The sequence below is a fragment of the Aquarana catesbeiana genome, linkage group LG07, assembly GCF_042186555.1.
Source record: "Aquarana catesbeiana isolate 2022-GZ linkage group LG07, ASM4218655v1, whole genome shotgun sequence".
In the NCBI taxonomy this organism is placed as follows: Eukaryota; Metazoa; Chordata; class Amphibia; order Anura; family Ranidae; genus Aquarana; species Aquarana catesbeiana.
The window spans coordinates 111613004-111634858 of NC_133330.1; the positions used below are offsets into that span (position 1 = coordinate 111613004).

A 21855-nucleotide genomic window follows, 5' to 3' on the forward strand; every position below is an offset into this window, starting at 1 on the left:
CAGGGATATGCCCTAGGAGAGCGCTCAACTAGCCAGAGATGTGTAGCGGGGGGTGGGGAGAGCCACACAGCGTCCCTGCGTTCACACACTCACTCCATCACACAGCGCTGCACACACCCATCCATCCGGTCACGCCCCCTGCCGAGGATATACTCCCTTGTTAGTGTTGTGTTATTTTGAGGGGACAGCAAATGTACACGGTTATACATGCCGTACACTCACTACTTTACATTGTAGCAAAGTAATTTCTTTAGTGTTGTCAAATGAAAAGATAATAAAATATTTACAAAAATGTGAGGGTCGTACTCACTTTTGTAAGATTCTGTACATGTCTTGGTTTTAGGTATTCTAGTTACACTACCAATGTTGCCTCCGGTAACACACTATGACCTTTGCTCACTGCCAGCTACAGCTATTTAAAAGTACCTCCAACCTTTGGGCCATCATTGCCCTCAGCAGAGCTGCACCCCCCCAGTTTAGGTGCAGTCCATCCCTGTTACAGAGCCAATAACCGACCAAAAAGAAGGCCCAGTTCTCCATTAACCCAAAACCTTCCTTCCTGCACCAGTTGCTCAGTCACTTATTATGTTTCCTAAGCTCCTGCTAACTCTCTGGTGTGGCTCAAGGCACATGCAATATTTCTGAGAATACTGGATAAGAGGCCCTTTTCTTTAATATTGCACTTAAGGCCCTGAAATAATTTTTTTAGGACTCTCCATCTTCATCTAATTTTGTCATTGATACCAATATGTTCCATGACAGCTGGGTCCTCCACAGCCCCACCCAACAATCTGTCAATCCAATTGCAATGTGCCAAACCCGAAGGCCCAGTAAACAATGTACTGTTTGGCAATCCGTCACAAAGGCCGTGATCACCAATGAAAATGGCTCTTTACCATGTGACCAGCTGTGTCCAAATCACAGTCGGTCATTTTTTAGGTCTGTGTGCGCACCATAATTGGCTTTATTACCTTTTGAGACACTAACAAATTATGCAAAAAAGTGTGTTAAAAATCATCCTAAGTGCTTACTTCACTCTGATATCCTTTGCTGTCTGGGTCAAAGAAAAGACTAAGATCAGAGAAAACCAGGCAGAGATCAGCAATGTCAGCTCTTAATCTGGTCAGTACAGGTTTACTTTATTATGCATGAACAAATACGTCTATATCACAACCCACTTTGAGAAAAAATACTACACTGCAATCAAAACAGTTTTTGCTTTAATCATAGCTTTGACACAATATTGAGTATTTGTATGCCATTTAAATGCTTATATACCTTTCAAACAGGCCATCTCCACCCTGTGCCTTGACACACTTTCATTTTAATTTTAGCTCTGACAGTACAATGTATTTTCACAGAAAATATACCTTGGTTTTTCTCTCAGGAACCTTCCACATGCGCTCAGATTCAAGCACAATCTCTTCTTGAATGACACCTGGATAAGAAAAGACAACACAGTTTATGAATGAGCTACAGATGCAAAAAAATAAAAAAGCTATTACAAATTACAGATACGGAAAAAACGTTTAGAACATGGAATTGGAACTTTACAAAATATGTTCAGGGAGAGACCATACAAGATCAATGCAGAAAACATCATGGAAATAATTTTGGTCCAGCTGTTTTGTTAAAAGAAAACTAAATATTTTTTTTTAGTTATGCATGTAAGTCAAAGTGAACCAGTCATGACTAAGTGAATATGGTTTCTGTACTTGCTGTAAAATAGGATATTCGTAGTAACCATAAAATCCTTTTCTTGGGGTATTCTGATGGACACAGAAGGCTTGTACTTTCAAGTTATACTACTGCCTAAAAGAGGATTTGACACTGGCAAACAAAAAAATAGTAAGCCAGCTCTCTATAACCCTTTCTACTGCCAGCAAGCTTTGGTTTTGTGGCAATGCAGTACCAAGTGCATGATCATAAACCGAGTGGTGGGAACTGCGCCCCTCAACATATTTCAATGAAAGGAATTTATGGTGTGTAAAAAAACCCTTTTCTCTTTCTCGTTCATTGAGGGACACAGGAAGTCTTGTACTTTTGGGATGACCAATCGCAGCCCAACTGAGGGGTGGGCAACAGCAAACAAAATGCTAACAGGTCCACAAAAAACATCTAAACTGGGGACTAACTAAAGTAGACAGAACTGCCTAGAGGACCTTTTGCCTGACAATAGCATCAGATGAAGTCTGACCATACACCTGGTAAAACGTGGAGAATGTATGAACAGATGATCAGGTAACAGTCTTGCAAATCTGATTAAAAGTATCCTGATGTTTGACAGCCCAAGAGGCACTTACAGATTTAGTAGCATTTGCCTTGACAGGAGAGGGTGGCACCCAATCCCTGAGACCATAAACTTAAATAATGAAACGTCTAAACCACTGAGGAATAGTGGAACGAAAAGCTGGTTCATCTACAGTACATCTGAAAAGTACCTATAGTGCTTCACTTTTTCCACATTTTGCTGTTACAGCCTTATTCCAAAATGGGTTAAATTCATTATTTCCCTCAAAATTCTACAAATAATACCCCATAATGAAAATCTGACGGTCCAACAAGATCCGTACACCCACACTTATGGTCCCACCACTGCGCCAAGGACACTTGGGTTCTTCCACCACACCAAGTCCACTTGGTGATTCCACACCCCTCTGGATATGCACTCACCAGATAAAGATGCCTTGCACTCGCATGCTCGACAACAACAGCATCAACCCTCACAGGGTTAAACATCCACAAATCTCCAATCGTGTAACAGATGTCAATAGACTAGAGGAGGAGGAGAAGATGGATACCGCCCCGCATGTTTGGGGAGCTCAGCCTGCACTGCACAGGAGGAGAGTGCTCCAACCCACACAGCATCCCGACACTTCTCTTGCTAGCCAATCACCCCCACAAATCCACACTTCCTTGCTGCCTCCCCACTTCAGATGGTCACTCCAGATAATCTGATAAGAGAGCTTACCTGGGTGAATTATGTCACCAACAGCTGCTCTTTGGTCTGTACAGGCTGAACAACTGCAACTATTCACATCTACCTGTGAATCTAGCCACAGGAATCCACAGCAATCAAAATAAATAATGCTACTCAGGAAGCTAAAGTATTGAAAATTGGAGAAGTGTGCAGGGGGACATGTCGGACTACTGGAAACTCAGACCACTGCTTTTGTGTGACAGCAGCAGTCTCATTCTCCAAGTGGTGCCAGCACAAAGAATTTGAATCCTCCCAAAAGAAACTTAAAAAATGGAAGAGCAGCTTATTGCTCTATATGCAGCAGCCTGACTGCATTACAGTAATTAAATAAGAGGGTTCAACTGCAATCTTTTTATTTAATTATATTTTATCTCGTGTGGCTGAACGCCACTTGTCCCTCTAAGAAGTTTACAAATGACAAAAACACCTATAAATATTCTAATTTTTACCCCTTTTTAACTCCTCAGCCCTCTCCCCTCCGTCCCCCAACCCCCTCCTCACACAACTCCCCTTCCAACCCACACACACCAACCTTTCTTCACACTACATCTACCATCCCAACCAACTTTAACTGACGTATTCTGATGCCAACCATAACCTCCATATTTTTTTCAAATCTCTTATTATTACCCCTCTTCTTGTAAGTATACTTCTCCTTTCCAATCACCTCCTTTACCTCTTTCAACTATTCTACTACCGTCGGGGATCTTTTGCCTACCACTTCCATGCAATAAGTTTTTTACCTTGAAACAAACATCTAATTATTGCAGTCTGCGTGTCTATTAATATACCATTTTCCTCCATCAGGCCCATAAGACAGGTCCTGGCCTCCATACCCAGCGACATCCCAAACACAGAATTTATTTTTTCAATTAAACCCTTCCAATACCTGTGCAACCTGGGACATCGCCAAAACATGTGTACCAAGTCACCCCTCCCCTCTCCACACCTTTGACATACAGCATCAGGCTTCTTTCCAAACATATACAGCTTCAAGGGTGTGTAATATGACCTGTGTATCAAATACAAATGAGAGATAATCTGTGAGGGAGAGAGGGAGATCCTGGGCCCTGATGCCAGAACATATTTCCATTGTTCGTCCGATATTGGCCCAACATCGCCCTCCCATTTAATCCTATTTTTAGGTTCCACCAATACTTCCTGAACAGTCATGTTTAAACTCCCGTACATATCAGAAATTAATCCCTTAGAAGTACTAGCATTGACCAATTTCCTAAGAGGGCATTTCACACCGCTCTGGCTCCTTCCCACTAAATTGTGCATCTAGGGCATGCCTGATTTGCAGGTACCTATAAAATGATCGGTTGGGAACCTACCCTTCCGCTGGATTCTCCTGGAATGACTTTAACCTACCTGCCTTATACAGCTGTGCCAGGCAGTGAATACCCCGCCGGTCCCATTCCTCTATTTTCCCAATTACTTTAAGTTCTTTTAAGTTTTTATTATCCCATAATGGGAAAAACTCTGAGAAGCCAACGTAGCCTAATGCGTTCTTGATGGACTCCCAACTTTTAACCATTAGCTGAGTGAGTGAATTGGAGCCGAAAGAGTCTGCCTCAACCGCCTCTATTATCGTGTCATGGCTAGTATCATTCAGCAGTACGTTATACCCTGCTCCTCTTTCTCCTGGCCTATTGCTACCTCCCATATACTGCATTTGAGTCGCAAGGAAATAGCACCTTGGATCCGGCAGTGCCATGCCCCCCACCTCCCTCGGCCGCCGCAACGCCTGCAAATGGATCCCTGCCACCCCGTTTTTCCAAATTAACTCTCTAAACACACTGCATTTTTTTAAGCCAGTGTTTAGGAATCCACACTGGAGAGTTATGTATTACATATAAAATTTGTGGCAACCATACCATCTTAATTAAGTTGCAACGCCCGGCGACCGAGAGAGGGAGACGGCCCCACACCCTGCTTTTCTGTTTTAATTTCTTCATAAGTGGAACCACATTTCCTGTTATATACTGCCCCAGGTCTCTTGTTACATTAATACCCAAATATCTCATTTGACTTACTACTCTAATTTGGGATACTTGTTTCGGAAGTGAATCTATGAAGGGTCTATTAGCAAAAGTACAGATTTTTCCCAATTGTCAGCCCAGAGAAATAACCAAATTCCTTGACTATCCCCATAGCTACCTTCAGAGAAGCCTGCGTATCCCCCCTGGGACAGCAAGATGTAATCAGTATACATAGCAACTTTCTCCTCCCCCCTCCTTTTAAAACCCTGTACCTCTTGGGCAGATCTCAAAGCAATAGCCAATGGCTCCATTGCCAGGGCAAAGAGCAGGGGTGACAACTGACACCCCTGCCTTGTTCCCCTCTTCAACTGAAACCATTCTGATCACTCCCCGTTAACCCTAACCTTAGCCCTTGGGCTATCATATAATAGACTTAGCCAATGGACAAAGTTAGGGCCAAATTGAAATTCATCCAATACCTTCCAGATATAGTGCCACTCAAGACAATCAAAAGCTTTAGCCGCGTCTAATGAAAGGTTGGCTCTGTTACCGCTGTTCTCTGTTGGCAGTTGCATGTTTAGGTACACTCGCCTTATATTTGTGCTTGTAGATCTATCCGGTATAAAACCGGTTTGGTCTGAATGTATTACTTTGGAAATTATAATATGCAACCTTGTTGCCAAGGCTTTTGCAAAGATCTTCACGTCCAGGCATAAAAGCGATATAGGCCTATATGAGATCACGTCAAGCGGGTTTTTCCCCTCTTTTAGTAAAACAATTATTGTGGCTTCTATCATAAATATGGGCAGTTTCCTTTCCTCTGCAGCCCCGTTGAGCACCTCCATGAGTTTAGGGAGTAATACTTCCCCATACTTCTTAAATATTTCTATGGGTAAGCCATCAGGACCCGGTGCTTTCTGATTTGCCATATCTGCTACTACCCTTTGCAACTCTTCCAGCGTCAACGGGGCATCCAATTTTTCCCTATCCTCTTTTGATAAAGGGGTTATTTTCAATTTACCCCCAAAAAAAACACATTTCCCCTTCTACATTTATTTGTGGTGTACTATACAGGTTTTCAAAATATTTTTTAAATTCTTTTACTATTTCCGGGGTAGCTCTTTTAATTTTCCCATCCTTATCCTCAATTGCTGGTACAGTGGCTGAGGGGCAATTTGCCTTAACTATCAGAGACAGAGTTTTCCCAACTTGCTCTCCTTCCCAAAAAAAATTTCCATCTCTGAAATAATTTTTTCCTTTCCACTTTCTCCAAAACCAATTTCCTGTAATCATCTTGACTCTCTACCCACTTTTCATAACTAGCTAGGGTAGGGACCGCCACCTACCGCATTTTGGCTCTTCTCACCCTCTCTTTTGCTTTGATCTCTTTAACCTGTGATTGTTTCTTGACATAGGAGATTTTCTGTATTAGCACACCCCGAAGAAAAGCCTTCAGGGAGTCCCAATATTATCCCCAATAGGGCAGATCCTGAGTTTAAATTTACAAATTCCACCAAGCTAGCTGTGATAGTCCCAGCATCTTCAATAATTTTGAGCCAAAAGGGATTTACTTTCCAGTCCCCTCTACTATGGCTCGTCCCAGTTTTTATTAAAAAAACTACTGGTGAGTGGTCCGAAATTCCTCTTGGCTCATAAACTATCTCCTCCAATACATTCAGTGCTTTCTCATTGCCCAGCAAAAGGTCAATTCTGGATAAAGTAGCACGTGTCCTAGAGTGACACGAATATTGTTTCACTCCCGGATGCCACTTCCTCCAGACGTCCACCAACCCTATCTCCTCACAATATTGGAGGAGCGGGCCACTAGGTGCCCCATTGCTAGTAGTTCTCGGTGGAAATCTATACAGTTATTCATAGTCATATTAAAGTCTCCTGCCACTATAACCGGCACCCCTGGGATATCTGCTATAAATCTAGTTAAATCACCCAAAATTTCCATACTAAATGGGGGAGGAATGTAAACATTGGCCAATACACATACTCTGCTTTCAATTACACAAAAAAGAAAAATATACCGTCCACTCTCATCTACCTTACTCTGACTACAGGAGAAAACCAAACCCAAATTTATCAGTATACTCACAGCTCTTGAAAAGGAGAAATAGGTGGAATGATACTGCACCTGATAATTCCTATGCCATAAGGCACTGACTGTACTTTTCACCATGTGAGTCTCCTGCAGGCAGTGTATTTTAAATCCCCCGGTACCAGCCATAGAGAAAATTGCTTGCTTCTTAGACCTATCCTGCACATTCCATGAGCAAATCTTAACTTGCTTTATTAGATCTGGGGATTTACCTCTACCATCTTTGGTACCCATCATTCTCCTGTACATGTTCCCTTTCTCCCCTCAGGATATTCCTCAAACTTGCTCTTCATTCTTTTGTGCTTAAATACAGTAACATTTTCCCCTTAATTCCTCTATTCCACCTAAGTGCTTCCCCCACTTGTGCAAACTCAAAATCTCTTATATCATACCATAACACATATCTTCCCCCCTTATTCTCCCATACAACCACACATACTCCCCAACCCCCGCCACCTCAACACTCCCTCCCCACCCCCATCCAATTACCCATTATCCCCTTGCCTAATTTTGGGCCCAAACTAAGGGCTTCTATTGTGACCATCACAACCCCCTGAAGTGATGTATCTCTTTCAAACAGTGCTGCCCAAACCTAATAAGAGGGGAACTATCCCCAGCATAATCAATGTGAACGTAAATATCCCCCCCCCCCCCCATATGCACATATATATAACCAATCATAAGTCCTGGAGAAGAATAGAGACAAAAAACAAAACAAAAAAAAAAAGTCCCGTACATTAGATTAAATATTCACTGCCGACTACTGGTCTCCTCAGATTCTTTCACCCCCGCTGTAGTCTTCCTTCGTTCTTTTCCAGCCATGCTGTTACTTCTATAGGAGCATTAAAAAACCTGACTTCCCCAAAAGCTGATATTCGCAGACGTGCGGGATAAAGTAACGCATAATTCATTTTAAACTGTTGTAACCTCCGTTTACACTGTAAGAACTTAGCTCTTTGTTTCTGTAGCTCAGGGAAAAAGTCTGGATATATTGAAATCCTTACACCATTATGCTGTATATTCTTCATCTCTCTTGCTTTCTGGAGGATGGTAACCTTATCCCTGAAGTGTAAGAATAAGGGGTCTTGGCTGACCCCCTGAGGACGGGGCCCTGGAGGCAACTCTGTGCGCACGTTCAATCGCAAAAAAACTTGATAACGAGTCCTTGCCAAATTTCTCCTTAAGCCAACCTTCCATAAGACTTCCGGCCGGATGTGATCGCGGCAGCACGCCTTCCTCCACAGCTCCGTCTCTCCTGTCTGAAATCCGTGACAGTGGAGTGATCACAACAGCTTACCGAGCTTACCACTAGATAGAGGAGAGAACGCTGCTTCTAGTGATGCCCTCTTCAACTTCAAAGAAGTCCGCTAAGGCACTGTCGGATCAGAGACAGTCTCGCTCCATTAAGGAAACGGCGCCTGGCCCCGCCCCCGCCATCTTGTCTTCTCCGCCGAAGGAGCAGCACGCCAAATCGTCTGCTGGTAAGATGGCACAGGCTAAAGAAATAGGGGGAGAAGCATCAGAGAATGCTCTGGCAAAATCAGTGGACATAGAAGCGATCACCAGACCGATATTGGAGGCGATCGGTGCTAGCAAAGCAGAACTCATGATCACCTCTCCTCTGAGTGCAACTTAATAAGGCACGACCTGGATAAGTTTAGAGGTAGGATGACCACAGTGGAGACAAGTGACTCTGAAATAGAAGATGCTTCTCACGATCATGGTGCTCAAATAGCTGAGCTTAGAGACCAAGTTAGGTCATTGCAAAACAAAGCTATTGACGCAGAAGATCGCCAGAGGAGGAACAACATCCGCGTGGTGGGACTCCCTGAGGGAGCAGAAGGAGACAAACCTGCGCAATTTGCGGAACGTCTCTTCAAGCAGCTTTTGTCCCTGCAGGATATGCCTCCTACCTACGTAGTCGAGCGAGCTCACAGGGTCCCTGCAGGCAACAGACCCCCAGGAGCCTACCCTAGACCTTTTTTGGTTCGCTTCTTGAACTACCGAGATCGTGACATGATCCTGTCCCAAGCCAGGAAACTACAAGAACTCCGACATGAAAATGAAAGAGTGATGCTTTTCCCAGATTTCTCAGCAGCGACACAGCAGAAGCGACGATCGTTTACTGAAGTTCGAAGACGCCTGAGAGAAAAGGAGGTCAAATACAGCATGATGTATCCCAGCAAGCTCAGAATACAACATAAAGGATCGGTGAAATTTTTTGAGCACCCGGAAGAAGCCTGTGAATGGATGGACAAAGAATTTTAAAGTCCTGTGAACGACATGCTGGCAGGCAAGTGAAGCAGAAATGCCATACTGAAGATTTTGTTTTTGTCTTTCTTTTTGATTTTTGGCTTCTTGTTTTTTGAGGCAATTTTCCTCCTTCCTTGAAGGGGCAAGAAGATCCCAGTTTTCCTTGTATAAGGGCCTTGCAACACAGGTGCAATACATGAGAAAAATCTCAATATCCAGGATATAAATCTGGTGGTAAGGTCGACACCCTTGCCCATACAATGTAGATCATGGTGCTGGCTGGTGGGGTTTTTTTTTTTTTTTTTTTGTGCTTTTGCGGGGGTTCTAATCCTGGGTTTTTCTTTTGTTTTTTTATTCCCTCCTTGTTTTGTTTTATTTATGCTTTTTTCTTCTATGTCTACACATTACCTGAGAATATCACATACCCAGATTTTTTGTAATATCATAAGCATCTCCACTTCTTATGGCAGGAGTTAGTGGAGGGGACTTGGACTACAAAAGGAACTGCCGAACTTTCGATTACTGCGGCGGGAATTCACCGCAATTTTTTTGTTGTTGTTGTTTTGTTCAGGGATCAAGCTCTATACCGGTATGGTTTTGTTGGTTGCTGGTATAAAAGCAAGGGTGGGATGTTCTAGGGCCACAGCTCGACTTAGGGGTTATTATTATAAATATGTTTTCCTCACAGATATGCTAGATAATATAATTGGGGCTAGTTCCCCTTGGCGGATGTTTCTCTGGCTAATATTTGACAGTAAAAGTTGTAATGGCAGATGATATTAGGATTGTGTCTTGGAATGTTTGGGGCCTTAACCACAAACTTAAGAGGGCCTCAGTATTCCAATACCTCAAACGGTCCCGACCACATATCATGCTTCTACAGGAAACACACTTGGATGGCAGTAGAATACTTTCTCTACGCAAACCATGGGTTCAAAAAGCCCTACATTCAACGTACTCCACCTTTGCTAGAGGAGTCTCTATCCTAATTTCAAAGTCTTTACCGTGCACGATCCATCATGTGTTTACTGACCCAGAAGGCAGATATGTGGCGATAGTTATAGAAATCTGTCATAAAACTATCATGCTAGTGAATGTATATATGCCTCCACCCTTTCGGGTCAAGCTATTATATGATCTCTTGAAGAAAATGGCGCCATACGCTCACCTCCCTGTGGCTGTGTTGGGGGATTTCAATGCCGTTCTGGATGCAGTGTTGGACACCTCCAACCCGGCTAGGGGGTTCAGCTGACTTAAATGGCTGGAGGACTGTGGCGGAGCTTACGGAGCTGTGGCGTTGGAAGCACCCAGATGATAAATGTTTTTCACATGTGTCAACGGCCCACAGGTCTTCTGCAAGGATAGATTTAGCCTTTGGGAATAGCCTATTACTACCTTATGTAAAAGATATAACATATCTGGCCGGTGGTCTGACAGATCACAACCCTCTTGCAGTTACCCTATCATTCGCCGCGGAAGCAAAGGGAAGATGCTGGCGTCTCGCCCCTGGATGGATACAAGACGAACAGGTTTCCGTCCAGGTGATGGAGGCCATTCAGTCGTATTGGTCATCCAATGTCGACACAGCTAACCCTCATATTGTTTGGGATGCTTTTAAGGCAGTGACAAGGGGGGGAATACATATCTGCTATTAAAACAGCACGTAAGCAGGATAGGGAAGAAACAGAGTCCCTACAGCAGAGGGAAAGGGAAAGTGCCAGGACCCATGCGGAGTCTTCTACGAGGGCCTCTTATGACGCCTTATTGGAGGCGAGACGCTCCTTATCCATACACTTTACGAGCCAAGCCCGTGCCGACATGTCAAAGAGAGCCCAAACAGTCTTCGCGGAGGGGGATAAGACCGGGAAACTGTTAGCAATGTTGGTCGCTGATTATCACCCGCTGACCAACATTCCAGTCATAAAAGACCAGGGGGGAAACTTGCTTAACGAACCAGAACGTATCATGCAGGAATTTATCAAGTTCTATTCTTCCTTACACTCACCTATCCCTTCCTATGACCCGACTGAATAGGACTCCCTTTTAGGAGACCTAACACTACCAAAATTATCAGAGACCGACATGGCCAATTTAGAGGCTAAAATTACAGTGAAAGAAATTCAGAAAGCAATTTTTACTTTCCCTCAGAACAAGGCCCCTGGGCCAGATGGGTTTCCAATTGATTTTTATAAGGCTAATGTTGAAGTCTTGGCCCCTAGAATTAATTTACTTTTGGAATGCTGCCACAAACATGATGCTTTGCCGGACTCTATGCTGGAGGCTTACATGGTTCTTTTACTAAAACCAGGGAAAGACCCAAAGGAATGTGCATCATACCGGCCGATAGCTCTGTTAAATACAGACTTAAAAATTTTAACAAAGATTTTGGCCCTCAGGTTGGCGGAAGTACTCCCCTCTATTATTAACATAGATCAAACAGGGTTTATGCCGGGGAAGTCAACAGACACTAACTTAAGGAGACTATTCACTCACTTACAAATACAGTCAGGGGCTTCCGACACTAGAGTAGTGGTCTCTATTGATTTTGAAAAGGCCTTTGACTCTGTAGATTGGTCATTCATGTTCAAGGTCTTGGAGTTTATGGGTTTTGGCCCACGATTTAGGAAATGGGTGGCCATGCTTTATAGACATCCGAAAGTGGCGATCCGATTGGAATCGTCCACCTCGGATTTCTTTGAAGTGGGTAGGGGAACCAGGCAAGGTTGCCCGCTATCCCCCTTCTTGTTCGCCCTTGCCCTGGAGCCACTGGCGGTAGCCCTTAGGTCCTCTCCAACAATAAAATCCATACGAGTGGGTACAATAGAAGAGTCTCTGGCACTATACGCAGATGATATGTTATTGTTCCTTGATGATCCGGGGGATTCCTTGAGAGCGGCACTAGGAATCATAAATCATTTTGCAGCCTTCTCAGGTCTAAAAGTAAATTGGGGAAAATCGTCCATTCTACCAATAGATTCAGGGGCCAAGACGGGAGCGGATCCCCACCTACCACTACAATGGGTCACGTCCCTTAAATACCTTGGGGTACAGATCACTTCAAATGTTCAAGACTATATGCTACTTAATTTGCTGCCACTGATAACGGTATTGAAACAAAAAGTACAAACTTGGACAAAACTCCCACTATCCTTAATAGGTCGCATTAGTTTGCTAAAAATGAAATTTCTCCCCGTTATATTGTACTTTCTGAGACATGCACCTGTCTGGATACCGAGGTCATTTTTTCGGAAGCTAGACAGCATTATCTCATCTTTCATTTGGGCTCCTAAAGCTCCCAGAATAGGGCTCAAAGTACTGCAAGAACCGGGGGAGCAAGGGGGATTGGCACTGCCTGATTGGCATAAGTACTACATAGCGGGGCAGATGGTTTTTGCGCACAGGTGGTTGGTAGCAGAAGATGGAGATGCGGCTACAGTCTTGGAGGCAGCTCACTTGGGGTCATATGACAGTCTGCATTTTGCCTTGTTTAGAGGTACCAGGTCAGAACTGCCCCTAACACTAACAATGAAAGCCACTATTAAGGCCTGGGAAACAGCAGTGAAACTGGCGTGCCCTAGTTATGGGGGGGGTGTCACCTTCAACCCCTATTTGGATGAACCCGACTTTACCCCAATTCTACAACTTGCCAGACCCTATGATCTGGGCTAGTAGAGGAATCAAGACATTAAAAGATATAACAACCTTTGGTGAGATATTGACCTTTTCTCAACTACAGTCGAGGCATGATCTTCCCAATTCATATCTGTTTCGATTTTTACAAGTTAGACACGCTTTTCAGGCGCAATTTGGGGAGATGAGGATGGAATCTCTGCCCTCGTCTCTTGAAATGTTGTTAACAGATGAGAATCTGAGTAAGCCCCTTTCAAACACATATAAAGAATTGTTCAAGGTAACCCCACTGGCAATCACCAGATGCAGGGAAAAGTGGGAGGCGGAGGTCCCGGATATACAGGGGGAGGACTGGGATGATCTATGGACTCAACCATTCAAACATCTGGTGTCTGCAAGGGACAGGTTGATTCAGTTCAAGTTTTTGCATAGAAGCTACTATACACCAGCTAGACTAAATAAGATTTTTCCCACAGCCTCGGCAGAGTGTTGGAGATGCTCTCACTCACCTGCAGATGCTAACCACATTTTCTGGCAATGCCCCCATATTCAAAGATTTTGGACTGATATCACAACCTGCATCGCTGAATTAATATCAGTGCCGATCCCACTGACAGTCAGGGTTTGTCTGCTTGGATTAGTAGATGAGATAGTACCCACACGGGCCATGCGCACAATGCTAAATGTTCTGTTTTTCTATGGTAGAAAGGCAATTTTGTTGGCATGGAAAAGACCAGAGGTACCGAGCATATCCTCCTGGAAAAGCCAAGTGAACTCCATGCTACCTTACTATAAAGCAACATATGAGTCCAGGGGGTGTAAAAAAAAATTCGATAGGGTGTGGCAATCGTGGTTTAATTCCAACAACACGGTGGGGTAGTGGATGAGAGTACTAAATGAAAATGATGTTTCTAGACATGATACGTCCCCTGGTGGAAATATGCAATACGAGGTTTTTGACTAGGGGAGCGTCTGCTGAGATTATTACTGGTATACTTATAAAAATGCAAGCATAACTCCTTGATTTAGATGAGGTGGAAAACTGAAGATCCGGTTTGTCTGTCGAGCTGTGGTTCGGGGGGGGGGGTCGGGGGAGGGGATTGAGATATGTTTTAGTTAGTAGGTCTCTGTTAGATAGGGATATGGTCATGTTGACCTAATATGGATAGTGTCCTAACGACACGTCCAAATGTTGTATGTATATGTCTTTTAAAAAGAAATAAACAGAATTTTTCAAAAAAAAAAAAAAAAAGCCAACCTTCCATGAATTCTATAGGATTGTTCCCTTCACTTCTCTCTGGGAGACCCAGAACCCTTATGTTCTCTCTACGTAACCTATATTCCATACACAAATTTAGTTGATCCCTCATTAGCGTTACTTCTTGTCTCATCGGGTTCACATCATCTTCTAGCTGACTGAGTCTCCCCTCAAGGACAGTTGTCCGGGCACATACTACTTGAACCTCATGTTTTAAGGCTAGTAAATCATCTCTAATACCTTTAAGGAGACATTGGTGGGACATTGTTACTGCGACCCGGGCAATACAAATGCAGCTCTGTGACACACAGAGATCGCTGCTCTGATTCAGGAACTGGCAAGCTGCATGACGGGCACTAGCAGGCTACATGACGGGCACTGGCAAGCTGCATGATGGGCACAGGTGAGGCTGCATCTTATAGGCACAGGCAGGCTGCATCTTATGGGCACATGTGGGCTGCATCTGAGGGGCAAACGCGGGCTGCATTGATCTCTTCTATCATGTCTGCAGTCTCTGATCATCTCCTGTAGTATGTCCGCAGTCTTTGACCATCTCCTGTACCGTGTCCCCAGTCTCTGACCATCTCCTCTACCATGTCCCGAGTCTCTGACCATCTCTCCTGTAGTATGTCCGCAGTCTCTGACCATCTCCTGTACCATGTCCCCAGTCTCTGACCATCTCCTCTACCATGTCCGCAGTCTGACCACCTCCTATACCGTGTCCCGAGTCTCTGACCATCTCCTGTAGTATGTCCGCAGTCTCTGACCATCTCCTGTACCATGTCCCTAGTCTCTGACCATCTCCTGTATAAAAATATTTTTAAAAGCAGTCACTTTCGGTATCGGTGCTGTTTCTGTATCGGTTTTCGGCCTAGTGTATTTTTCATTTTCGGCACAAAAAAAACCCATTCGGTGCATCCCTACAAAACGCTATACATAACTATTTTATGGCCCAAAGCAATGCAGCAAATAGATCCTACTCAAAACAGAATATTTTTTTATGCTCCTAGATTTTGCCTCAAATGGAAAGAGAGACCATAACTACATACATACAGTATGCACTGGGGGAAAAAAAGCTTACAGAGAGGGTTTTCATTGTAGTGGAAGTAGTTGGCTTGCACACATCACATTCACCAATTACCGTATTTAAATTCAGTGTCATATGCCCTTTAAGGATTTTCCACCACACTTCTTTTGAACCAAATTCATGCTGCACTATAAACACCAAAGAAAACAAGCAACCTGTGTAGCAAGGATAAGGAAAGCTGGAAATGGGGTTATAAATGCAAGTGGGAGGTACCTGACTGTTTCTGCAGCATCCAAACACACAGTTCTACATGGCTATGTGCAAAGTTGCAAGTGTCCTCCTGAAGACAACCATAACGCATCTCATGACGACACACGTCCATTTGAAATCGAGGATGAAGTGGACGAATTTTGGAGTACTTTACCGTGCTTGAGTTTAACACATGCACAAGACATCTGTCCAAAAGAAAAAAAACGACAATTTATACGGGATTAATTACTTCAATGGTTTTCTCAGCAGTGTGGATAGGGTTAATTTAGAGTTTATAGTGTTAACCTGTGATCACACCCCTATAGCACCTCACGAGGCATATGCAGTATATGTAAGCAGAATATATATTAGAAATTGTTGGACCAGTTCTAGGGACAAACTGTCATATCCACATCTGAGAAATCAATTATAACAAAATTGGAGAGAGCATCACTTCCCCCCATGAGGTGATGGGACTTTCCCGGATATGTCACTGTCTCTGAGGTAAGCACATACACAATGGATGATAATAAAATATGAATTTATTACAAAGTATTCACAGTATAAAAACTTTGATGGTAGCATTAGGCCATATACAAAATTGACCAAAAATGACTCAAATAATCCATAAAACTTGAGATGCTTGTATGTACAATAAGCCGACGTGTTTCGCAGACTTCTTATCTGCTTCTTCTGGGCTGCACAACATGCATCAGATTCTAGAACATTAACTCTGTACCGACTGCAGCATCAAAATAGAGTGAACAGACCCTCATCCGGTTATTGAACGTTGATGTCAGAGTCACTGCAATGGTCTGGTGGGCATCGGATCACGTCCAAGGCACGATAGTATTAAACCAATGATTATCTGAGTATGGCAAAGATAAAAAGCATAATTGTATATGGATGGTAAACATCCAAGTATTCCCCACTCTCGGATCCGTGCCTCGGCTTAATGTGGTATGCATCCCACCAATGGGGGAAGCATTCCTTTGAACGGCACAGTGGTGTAGTGGGTAGCACTCTCACCTAGCAGTAAAAAGGGTCGCTGGTTCAAATCCCAACCATGACACTACCTGCCTGGAGTTTGCATGTTCTCGCTCTGCCTGCGTGGGTTTCCTTCCAATACTCCGGTTTCCTTCCGATACTCCGGTTTCCTCCCACACTCCAAAGACATGCTGGTAGGTTAATTGGCTTCTGTCCATAATAAATTGGCCCTAGTGTGTGGGTTGGGGACCTTGGATTGTAGGCTCCTTGGGGGTGAGGACCGATGTGTGTGTGGAGCACTGTGTAAAAATTGATGGTGCTATATGGGTACCTTAAATAAAATATTAGATGGGCATCTTGATGGGTCACAATGTATAGAGATGGGGACAATTGTGGACGTGCACCAACACTCACTCAGGTTGAACTGGATAGACTGGTGTCTTTATTCAACCTTACTAACTATGAACAGCAACGGGGCTGCTTTTGCTGCGCCCAGCCTGTGCATGCATGATATCTGGTGCCAAGCCCAACTGGCCCCATGCCCGACTGGGGGCCACTGGTAGTATGCCTGGCTAACTCATACACAGCACTGTATTTAGAAATCAAATCTCAGCACTGTGTATGTGCCGGCCTGGCAGAGCATCAGCGAGGCCCTACCCGTAATGCACCAGTTTTTAATAAGCAGTGCCCACTGCTGTGCATGCGACCAACGCTAAGGCACCAGAGGCAGGGAGCATGCATGTCTGGATAGCACGAAGGGGACATTGGGGACACCCTACAGGTGGAAACTCAACATGTGAGACTTTCATAGGCTGGTAATCCTGTATAAACGGCACAAACCTGGGGATGGAAAGCAATTGTGACAAAGTATGCAGCTACATTTATTTTTAGGAGGGTTTATTATCACTCTAAAGATAATCAAGTTCACATTTACACAAAAGATCTCCCTAACTCGGTTTTGAAATAGCATATTCATGTCTACATTGTGCAATACTTACTTGTGGTCATGAAATCTGTGCTGTTTTGTGGGGTTTGTGCAGAATTCTGGGTTCTCTGGATTTCTCTTGCTAATAATCTGAGGTTTGCTATCAAAGCAAGCCTGTGGAAAGAAACAGCAAATTGTACATTTTTGTTATATATAAAGTGCTGGCAGTACTTCCTTCATATGTAATGCCCTTATGTAGTTATTACTCTATGGTGAAACTTGGCAACCAACCAAACTCAACAATCTGTAGCTCAAAGCCTCTTAAGTATCCCCACTCTGTGTTCCACAGCATTTTTAGCCAGCTTTTACAATTGGCGGCCTAAGCTGCTTGTCATGTGGCATGTTTTGGGTGTCCATTCTACTGCTCCACCATCCTTCTGTTTTTGTATGCAATGTTAACATGCTCACTCTGCTGCCTGTTGGACTGCCTGAAGACTCACCTTACCTATGTGGCTGCTTGAGCTTCTTGTGTCCTCAGCAGTTGACCTCTTTGAAGACACACACCTATGCTGTGATAAATGTTGATAGCGGAGTTTGCAGGCAGAGATTGCACAAATTGAACTTCAGGACCTGTCTGATGCCTGTGATAGCCACACAACTGGCTAGCTGAGAAAAAGGCTAGCTATAAATGGACTCACAGCAATCCTCACTTGAGGACAGTGGCTCACAAGAATCAAATTCTGACCCACACTCTTCTAGACTTGAGAAGTGCCAGAGGAGGGTTGATGAAAGGCCGTTGTACTCTGTGTAGTATCCTGTGGACATGTGTTGAGCCATCAATGGATGTGTCCAGTAGCGGCGAACTCTGGTCCTCTCACGCAATTTTCTACATCTTTGGAGCCTCAGCAAAAGCAACATCAGGAGCATTTGCTCACACATGCTCATTATGGGATCCATATTAACAAACCAACCAAAAAATAACAGCTAGCTACAAGCACACTGCTTTCTCAGCTGCTACTCACATTGTTCTCTCACAGAATGGCTGAAATAGTTAATAGTTTTTAGTGCTTTCTAATCATTTGGGAGGGTCTCCTAAGGTTATCTCTAGTAAGCGCTCCTGAACGCAAACGCGGCTAAACGTGGCTTGTAAACGCTGCTAAACACACCTTTTTAAACATGGATTACTAGCTGTGATGTTCCAGCGTTCAGGAGAGGATGAGAAATGTCCCGTGTACATGAAGCCTAAACGTGGTAACTTGCGATTAGCAGCGTTTCATTTACAGACGTGGAATGTAAAACGCGGCTAAACGCCTGTTTTTAGACGCTGGTTTCTAGCTGTCAAGTTAAATCGTTCAGGAGAGGTTGAACAACGTCCCGTGTACATGAAGTCTTAGCACTGTATGTAGTTTCAGCTATACACAGAGCGGGGGTTCCATGCGCAAGAAAGACTTCCTATCTCATACAAAACAGTCCGCTTGAGCAACGCTCCACCATTCATATGCAGCTTTGTATTCTGTGAATGAATACAAAAGCTTTCTCTAATTGGCTGAGTCAGAGATCGTGAGGTCATCTGCCCACCTCTCCATTTTAGCCCATCAGAAGCAGCTTTGTATTCATTCACAGAAAACAAAAGCAAGTGAAGGGAGAAAACAGCGCAGACCTTTGGTGTAGTAAAAGGATCAAATGGCTTTATTAAAAACACAATATATGCTCACAAAATAAAATGTGAAAGAGCACATATAGTTCACAAGAAAGAGCCCACTCAACACACAACACAGCCACAAGGAAAGGATGGATGAGCAGCCACAGTGTACGGATCACTGTGTGGCCAGCTGACCGATGCAAAGTTGGGCTGGATGCCAGAAGTCTCTGCTGCTCCTGCTCAGCTCACTCAATCCCAAGAACAGCTCTCAGTGTACAATGGTCTCCTGTAAAAGTGGGGTCGCAGGACACGTTTCGAGGATACCTCTTTCTTGAGCTATTCACAGAATACAAAGCTGCCTGTGAATAGCTGAGCATCACTGAGACCGATTCTGCTTTGTTCCAGGTGTAAGGCAGGAAGTGCCAGACTCACAGCCAAACCCCGCACTGTGTACTGTATATAGCTCAAGATACATACAGTTCATTAAGCACATTAGAGCCAATGCAGCAGTCAATGAATTGAATAGTTCAGTTGGACCGGCATGGTCCAAACAAACTAAAGTAACGAAACCTGGGAGATCAGTTTTAATGTAGAACCACTGCCATAATATGAAGAAAAAGGGGTTACAACTTCTGTCAGGATGGAATTCTAATTTAACATAGTCAGATGTGTAAGAATTTTGAGTATCACAATAACGTTACACTTTTGAATCAAGACAACACCACCCCTGACTTGCATACCAGTACCTGGCATAAAAAAGTGAAGATGCCATTCTGTTCATGAAGCAGTCGTGCCACATTTCCTGGCCTTATTAACGCAGGGTGCTGCAAAAGCTGGTCTCTGTGAAAAGTGCCCTTCTTTTCCTCATTCCACACATCTATTTCTTCCTGGTAATACGCAAATGTACAATTATCTCCATATTTACAGTCCTGTCGGCTTTGAATATCTGCAGTAAAATAATAAACTAATTAGCCATACTTAAAGAAGGAAAACAATCTTACATAAACCTCCCAAATCTTTCCACAAATAAGACTGAACACACTCCATCTACTTATCTCCAATAGATAACTGCACTGCAGTTCTTACTGGAACAAAACCGTTGTCCTAAATTTCCAAAAAATAACTAACTTTCTGTAATATGTAAATAAAAGAACAGCTTTCGCCTTTATCATTTGTTTTTATAATATGTTGAGGAGGTACACTTTATTATTCACCCCTATTCAGTGTGATGATCTTCCAAATGTGAGCAAGAGAGTAATTTTTTAATTTTTTTTGCAAAGTGACTATGTGCAGTACTGTATATACCAGTGCAGTGCAAAGCAAAAACACATTGGTGGAGACCGTTCTAGATGGAACTATTCAGGTTAATGCAATTTTCACACATTAAAAGAGAACAATTTAAACTACAACATTCTAATTGTATAAATTATTCATAAAATGCAACGCCGCATTGAAGAGGACCTGAACTGTAGAAACAGTACCCAAAAATTGTAACCAGGGTGCTAAAAACCAGTTGCTAGTTTTTCCCTGCAGGCTCCCTGCGGTAACTTTCTTTTCACCATTACTGATTTATCGTATGATTTCCTCATGCCAGAGCAAAGTATTTAACCATGAGGTTACTCCAGCGCAAATGTGTGCAATGTATTTTGCAAATATAAAAAACAATATTGTATATATTGCTGCTGACACCAAACAAGTGTTCACGTCTTACTTCACTGTAAGGATATATATACACAAAACAATTGTGCTGTGCAATAAAACAAATGGTCTATTGTTATCTGTGCCCTAGTGTATTTTTTTAAAAACAAATGGTGTCTACAGTTCAGTGCATACTCAAATACCAAAAAAAAAAAACCTATCTATACACACACACACACAATCAATAAGGTGCCATTTGGAAGTTCAAAACAAAAATTATTCCTATCGGGTGGTTACCACTTACTGATGACTTATACACATATTATTACATGGTATTTTAAAAAAACAAAAACAAAAAAGTGTTATGCCAGAAGAGAAAATACAAACTTAACCACTTCAATACACTGCATTTTTACCCCTTCCTGCCCAGGCCAATTTTCAGCTCTATAACATTTTGAATGACAATTGCGCGGTCATGCAACACTGTAACCAAATTAAATTTTTCCCCCACAAATAGAGCTTTCTTTTGGTGGTATTTGATCACCTCTGCGGTTTTTATTTCTTGCGCTATAAACAAAAGACGAGTGACAAGTTTGAAAAAAAAAAAAAAAAAACACAATATTTTTTAATTTTTGCTATAATAATTATCCCAGTTTAAAAAAAAAAAACACATTTTTTCCTCAGTTTAGGCCAATATGTATTCTTCTACATATTTTTGGTAAAAAAATTTTAAAAAAATTTTAGCGCCTACAAAATAAGGGATAGATTTGTGGCATTTTTATAATTAATTTATTTTTTACTAGTAATGGCAGTGATCTGCGATTTCTTTCGTGACTATGACATTGCGGCGGACAGATCGGACACTTAACAATATTTTGGGACTATTGACTTTTATACAGCGATCAGTGCTATAGATATGCACTGATTACTGTGTAAATGTCACTGGCAGGGAAGGAGTTAACACTAGAGGGCGATCAAGGGGTTAAATGTGTCAGCTAGGGAGTGATTCTAAATGTGGGAGGATGAGACTGACTAGGGGAGGAGACCGATCGGTGTTCCTATATACTAGGAACACACAATCTGTCTCCTCTCCCCTGACAGGACGTGCATCTGTGTGTTTACAAACACACACATCCACGATCCTGCTCTGTCATCAGCAATCCCGGGTGCCATC

At 43.0% G+C, this 21855-nt stretch overlaps 1 protein-coding gene across 4 annotated transcripts in view; it reads right to left on the reverse strand.

The window, feature by feature from the left end:
- ZC3H7B (zinc finger CCCH-type containing 7B) overlaps positions 1-21855 on the reverse strand; it is a 560902-nt gene that overhangs the window by 250851 nt on the left and 288196 nt on the right. For all 4 annotated transcript variants that reach the window (XM_073592637.1, XM_073592638.1, XM_073592636.1 and 1 more), the window contains 4 exons: positions 19790-19989; positions 17475-17575; positions 15514-15695; positions 1371-1438 (listed from right to left, as the gene is read on the reverse strand). In XM_073592637.1, the coding sequence (XP_073448738.1) occupies positions 1371-1438; positions 15514-15695; positions 17475-17575; positions 19790-19989 (551 nt within the window). The remainder of the gene's footprint in view (positions 1-1370; positions 1439-15513; positions 15696-17474; positions 17576-19789; positions 19990-21855) is intronic.